Here is a 6,416-nt window from a genome sequence, read left to right as displayed (position 1 = left end):
GGGGCAGTCTCAGCACTGGGATCAGCCTGAGCAAGCAAAGCCCCAAACTCTGTCCCATCCTGTCACTGTCTTGTCTCTGTGTGTCCCAGCCCCATCCCCAGAGGTAGGCTCCCCTGTCCTCGTGCTGGCGCCCTCCCCTGCCTCCCCATGTGCATGCTGCACCCACTCCTGCCAGCACCCTCCTCCCTGTGCACTCCACCTTCCCTCCCTCAGCCTGGGAGGGAAGGTGCTGCCTGCACATGCCTGCCTGTGCCTGCAGAGCAGCCCCCTCCCAGCATCCCTGCCCTCTTCTGGAGTAGCCAAGTGTCCCCCTGCATGTCCCTGGTTTTCCAGCAAAGGGTGAGAGATGCTGCCCTGCCCATGCAGCACAGGCTTGTCCCAGCAGGTGCTGGGCATGTGTTTTTGGGAGGATAGTGCTGCCCTGCCCTGGGTCAGTAGTGCTCGGTGACAGCTGGGGTGCCCCCATGCCTATGCTTCTTCTGAAGGGGGTCTCTCTGGTTGCTTTGCAGAGGGCGTGACATCAAACACCAGTGACAGCGAGAGCAGTTCCAGTAAGTGTGCATCTTTGCTCTACCGCCCCTCTGCATGTGTGTGTGTGTCTGTATGTGCACGTTTTGGCACTTCCATCTTGTCTGGTCCTGGTGGTGGTTCTGTTCGGAGGCTGGTCCTTCTTGCTGGTGACACCAAGATGCTGTGGGCAGCTGCCTCCTTGGGGCCAAAGGGAGCAGGGGCTGGGGGGCAGGAGCAAACCTGCCTGCTTCCCTGCTCTCTCCTGGCTGCAGGGCTCTGCTTCAAGGTTGGGTCGTGGGTCCCCAGTCCATGGTGGTCCCCCATCCTTGGTGCCTGCTGTGCGAAACAGTGGCCAGAGGCCAGGTCTGTAGCATAGGTGGCTCCTGGAGTCCAAGCCTGTACAAGAGCATGGGGGTCCAGCTGCACCAAATACTCCCTTTATCCTCAGCAGGTCCTCTAAATATCTGCAGCACGTCCACAATCCACCCCACAGGAAGGATGGTGTGTCCCAATGGGCCCTGAACCCACAGCAGCAGGGAGGGAAAGAAGAGGCTTGACCCAGAGCTGGGACATGAATAATTAAGGCAGATTAAGGGCTGGTAACAGCATGCCTGCCAAGCTCCACATCAGCTGGCGGTGTGACAGGGGCAGCCTGGAGGGGTCCCCAGGGCTGTGGGAGGCTGGCACGGGCAGGAGCCAGCTCCTGGTGGGTGTGGAAGGGCTGGAAAGCTGCTAGGACCACCCACCTGCCTCTCCCTGGCTCTGTTGCAGAAGGACAAGAGGACACCATCCTGTCATATGAGCCGGTGACGCGGCAAGAAAGTAAGTCCTGCCACTGAGCTGTCCCATGCCCAGTCCAGTGTAGGCGCCTGTGTCCCTGGCACTGCCAGGGTGACTGGTGCAACCTCCTGCCTTCCTCTGCTGTACCAGCACGATGCTGGGTGAACACAAGTGGAGTTTGTTGTCTGTTGCATGCAGCAGGGGAGCCAGGCGTGCACACCGCCTTGCGGGGCTTTTCCTGGCCTTGATCACGCCTTTTTAATCAACCAAAAAGACTTGTGACCTGGTCTGCCAGACCAAGGGAGAGATCCAGGGCTAAAACTGAACTGGGCTTAAGTCCCCAGCTGAGGATGTGATTATCCCTCCCTGCCTCAGGCCAGGACCCTGCTGCAGAGCAACACATCCTGCCCTCGATCCTCAATCCCTGCAGACCCTTTCACGGGCTCAGTAGTCCCAGCCTTGGTGGTCTCCATGCCAGAAGCTGTATCAGACCCTTAGGCTCCCATCACTCCCTCAGCTCAGTGTGTCCTCGCCCAGCTGTCCCAGTTGTCTGGCTCCTGCCCTGAGCAAGGGAGCAGCTTTGCTGATCCGTGACCCCAGAGACCTGCAGCACCTTCCCCAGGGTCATGCAGATGGTTTGGGTTGGATGGGAAGGAGATGTTGACTGTGACCAGGAGAAGATAAACTCACACAGAAGAGGCACCTTTGGGAGCACATGTGAGCAGGAGCACCCGCTGCCAGCAGGGGGAAGGCAGGTTGATGCCCAAAGTGGCAGTAGGGTCAGCTGCCTGCAGCGCAGGTGGGGCCTCAGGCTGTGGCTCTTGTTCGCAGTTCACTATGCGAGACCAGTGATCATCCTGGGGCCGACAAAGGACCGAATTAATGATGACCTTATCTCTGAATTCCCACACAAGTTTGGTTCCTGCGTGCCACGTAAGTCCCAGCTGCTGCTCGGTGCCATTGCTGGAGGGAGGGGAGAGGGGTGGCTCTGCTGCTGGCAGTCTGGTCTGCAGCACGGGGAGGGGGCCAGGAGCACGGGTACGTTTTCTCCCTCCCAGGTCTGGCATGCATCACTCCGGGTTCGCTCATGATGTCCACTCTTCTCCAGACACTACCAGGCCTCGGCGCGAGAACGAGGTGGACGGACAAGACTACCACTTTGTCATATCCCGTGAACAGATGGAGAAAGACATCCAGGACAACAAGTTCATAGAGGCTGGGCAGTTCAACGACAATCTGTACGGGACCAGCATTCAGTCAGTGCGGGCAGTGGCAGAGAGGGTGAGTGTCAGGTGGCATTTCAGGGACCAGGACACATCCAGCCCAAACCCAGACTCGTTCAGCAGTTCCTCTCCTCTCCCCGTGTTGTTAACAAAGGGCTGTAACCACATTAAGCAAGCATGGCATGAGCCTCTCCTCCTTCTGGAGTCCTGCCAAGCCATGTGGCTGCTTTTGTCAGCTGTGTTACTCCGCCTCAGTGTCGCACCTCTGTCATCCAAATTCCACCCGAAAGCCTGGCACTGGTGGCACCAGCCTTGTGCTCGGGAGCTCACAGGGCAAAGGTTCCCAGCTCTGCCCTTCTTGAAGCAGTGGCATCTCCTCCACAGGAGTACTGGAGTGTACCGATGGCTTGTAAATTGTTTCACATGTTCAGAGAAGTATTCAGTCGCTTTGCAGTGCTGCTGTCCTGCCCTAAGCAGGTGGGACTGTAAGGCCACTGAGAGTTGGCTTGTGTCTCGGGACTGGTGCTTTATCTCTGTGGCTCCTCCCTTTTGTAAGCACATCTGTATGAGCAAGTTGTTTTCTGTATGGAGTAGGCTGTATGGGTAGATCTGATCCTGACTGTCTCCTTTCCAGGGGAAACACTGCATCCTGGATGTGTCTGGCAATGCTATCAAGAGGTTGCAACAAGCACAACTTTATCCCATTGCCATTTTCATCAAACCAAAATCCATTGAAGCTCTCATGTAAGTGCAACACCATGTTCTGTGCCTCTCCTGGGCAAGCACCTCTGGCATGCCGGGGGTTTGTGGGGCTGCTGCCTCTGCTTTTTAGAAAGCAGCAGAGGTTGCTGCTGGTGCTGAACTTGTCCTTTGCTAAGAGGAGCTGGACCCGTTGCTGTCTCTGTGGTGTCCTTCCATATCGAATGCCACGGTGCATCTAGGCTCCATGGATTGCTGCAGCTTAAAGCCCTTAATTCACCCCAAAGAGGCTTGTCCATGGGAAATCTCAAAATGCTTCCAAGTGTGCCTGATGTAACCTGCTCACCTGGGGCCAAGTCCAGCCAGGAGAGCTGCCAGCAGCCCATAGTGGTGGATCACAGCTGGATGGTGGCTGAGCCAGGGCAGCCCTGGAAAGCACAGAGGAGATGCCTAAGGGGGACCTTCTGCTTGTCCTGCTGCTCCTGGCCCTGGGGAGGACTGGACAAGGATATAAGAACTGAGCTTGCAAGTCTTCCAAGCACCAGCGGAGGATATTATCTTTGAGGAGATTGGGTAGCTAGAGGTGGACTCTAAGATCAGAAGAGACTCTGCTGGCACTGAGGGGACTGGGAAAACTCCTTCTGAAGCCAGGAGTCAAATTGCTTACTTGTAAGATGTTGTATGAAGATGAGGGAGCCTAGGCAAGGGGGGTGGTGACAGGCTCTGGAAAAGTAGGGAGAATTCTGCAGTGGTCTTGCAAATTTGGAGGATTGTCTGGATTTGAGTCCACTTCTGTGCTATGGTGAAAGCGGGTGGTGGTAGCGATAGGAAAAACTGTTGCAAGCTGAGATGAAGTGCCAAGGCAGCAAAGAGCCTGTGGGGAAGGGTCCTGCCTTTGAGAGCTGGGTCCTGCACAGTGTCCATTCTTCGTGTGCAGAGGCTTCCCAGACACCGTGGCTCTGTGAGCTATTTTTGCTTCTTTTCATTGCTAAGAAAAAGAGCCAACTTTATATTTTTTGTATACGGCAGGGAGATGAACAGGAGACAGACGTATGAACAGGCCAACAAGGTCTTTGACAAAGCCATGAAACTCGAGCAAGAGTTTGGAGAGTATTTTACAGGTGAGTGTCCTGAGCAGGCTTGTATCTGATTTATTTTATTCTTCCAGCTGGCAGCTGTGTCCTCTCTACCAAGCACTGTCTTACTTCAGGGTCATGGGAAAATGCACAGCTTCATCAAAGCAAAAAAGAAATGGCACATTGCCAGCAGGGCTCTGCAAAGGAACTGCTCCAAGATCAGTGGATAAGAGTAAACCAGCTCTAGAGAAGGAGACAAGTTGTCAGGCAGGATTTTCCAAGTTTGTGAAAGCTTATCACTAACTTTAATAATAAAAGAAGAAAAAAAACCCAGGCAGGGGAGGCACAGCATAGATTCAGGGTGCTACAAGGCTGCAGGAAACAGAACTCCCTGCACAGGGGAAAGGGGAGTGTTTTCAGAAAGAGAAGGGAGTAATTTTAAAGAGGAAAGATTAAAAATTAGTGGCCTAAATGGTCGAGACTATCCCAAGTTATTACAAAACATCTCCCCCAAAAAGACTGGAAGTTTAGCTGGCTTCCTAAGTAGTCTTTGCTGAAGAGCTGGTCAGGGGCTGCCTGGCCCTTTGCGCCTGCAGAGGTGAGCTGCTCAAGACACAGGCATCCTTGTGAATTAAGGCATGTTTGTAACATGATTAGTTGCGGAAGATCATGGGCAGGTGAAGAGACAAAGAAACTGGTCTTCCATCTTTCCTCCGGTGCAGTAACTGGATGGTGAGTTTGAGGTTGACCGGGGAAGGAATGCTCTTTGTTGAAACCCATTGTTGAAAGAAGTGGGTAATGGGCAGAGGGATGGTCACTGTACCAAGTTCTGTGCCAGGAACTTATGAGGAAACAGATGCTGGAGGATGGTCCTGGCTGGGTTACAGAGGCAGGCTGAATTACCAGAAAGCTTTGGTCCTCGATGTGCATCTTCCTCTTCTGATGCAGGAAGCACAGTGAAGTGCTTCATGTTGTGTCTCTAGTAAGCAGCAAGACTGATCTTTGGGCGAGAGTTACTGCTGGAAGCGACAGCCATAAGCTGGCCTTTTCTAGGCTGACAGTGCTGCGATTCCCACCCAGCAGCAGAAGAAGCAACAAACACGAGGAGCCCTCAGCAGCCAACCAGAGGGGATGGACAAATCCGGCACCCCGGGTTATGCGCTCAGCGCACACCAGCTAATCTGCATGAGGCTCTCCTGTTCACCATGCTGGAGTAGCTGCAGGGCTGGGGCCAGCTGCCGCAGCCTCAGTGAGGTGGTGTGACACAATTTGCAAAGCTGATTAGCAGCCCATTGTGGAGAACCTGGCCAGCACTTCACATGCGCGAGGAGCTCTGCCAGCATGGGATCAGCTCTGGCTAATCCCCTGGGACACGCTGGGTTAACCTTCTGTGTCATCGTGCGCCTGTTACAGCTCCTTTGACATGGGTTGTCTGGTTCATTAATTGTTGGCTGGGCCACACCGGCCCGTGTAACACAGAGTGAAGGCCTTTCCTGCAGCTTGTGGTGGGGAAGGTGCAGCTGCTGCCCGATGCTCAAGGTCTTGCTTGTTCTCTTCCAGCCATTGTACAAGGAGACTCTCTTGAAGAGATTTACAGCAAAATCAAACAGATCATTGAGGACCAGTCCGGGCACTACATCTGGGTCCCGTCCCCAGAGAAACTCTGAAGATGTCCCCCCACCTGCTTCCCTGTGAGCAGAAGATCTCCGAAGTCCCATCCCACCCAAGCCCTCTGCCCTAAGGTGGGGGGGATATGAAAACTATTCCTGCCCCCTTTTTTAGATCGTTGCAAAATTGAGTTTTCTAGTCCTGTTTCTTTTGTTGGGATGAACTCATCTCATTCATCATGTGACTGTGCCCACCGTTCCTGCATGGACCTTCCCACTGCTCCAGTAGAGACAGGATGAGAACCCATTCAAGGTCATTTTTTTATTATTATTATTATTGTTATCATTATTATTAACTAAACCAAGAATCAAGATGGGAGGAGGCGGCTAAGGACTAACGGAAGAAACAACTGTAACAATTGACTCCGAGCACATGAGCTAGTATCAGAGCTCCAGGGACATTTTTCCAAGTGTGACTGTCTATCAGCTCTGAACAGTGCGACAGAAAGGCAGCAGAAAGC

The 6,416-nt window shown here is 53.7% G+C and overlaps 1 protein-coding gene across 2 annotated transcripts in view; it reads left to right on the top strand.

The window, feature by feature from the left end:
* The window catches only part of DLG3 (discs, large homolog 3 (Drosophila)), a 14,286-nt gene extending 8,052 nt beyond the window's left edge, over positions 1-6,234 (top strand). Inside the window, exons 5-11 of one of the 2 annotated variants that reach the window (XM_010072713.1) lie at positions 510-551; positions 1,282-1,332; positions 2,122-2,223; positions 2,399-2,571; positions 3,148-3,257; positions 4,242-4,333; positions 5,849-6,234. In XM_010072713.1, the coding sequence (XP_010071015.1) occupies positions 510-551; positions 1,282-1,332; positions 2,122-2,223; positions 2,399-2,571; positions 3,148-3,257; positions 4,242-4,333; positions 5,849-5,955 (677 nt within the window). In that variant the 3' untranslated portion in view covers positions 5,956-6,234. The remainder of the gene's footprint in view (positions 1-509; positions 552-1,281; positions 1,333-2,121; positions 2,224-2,398; positions 2,572-3,147; positions 3,258-4,241; positions 4,334-5,848) is intronic. The other variant, XM_010072714.1, reaches the window with a different exon arrangement.
* Positions 6,235-6,416: the final 182 nt, after the last annotated feature.

This window comes from Pterocles gutturalis, unplaced genomic scaffold (genome assembly GCF_000699245.1).
Source record: "Pterocles gutturalis isolate BGI_N339 unplaced genomic scaffold, ASM69924v1 scaffold27237, whole genome shotgun sequence".
Classification (NCBI taxonomy): domain Eukaryota; kingdom Metazoa; phylum Chordata; class Aves; order Pterocliformes; family Pteroclidae; genus Pterocles; species Pterocles gutturalis.
Note: the sequence above shows the minus strand (reverse complement) of the source record. Positions and strands in the feature narration are given on the sequence as shown.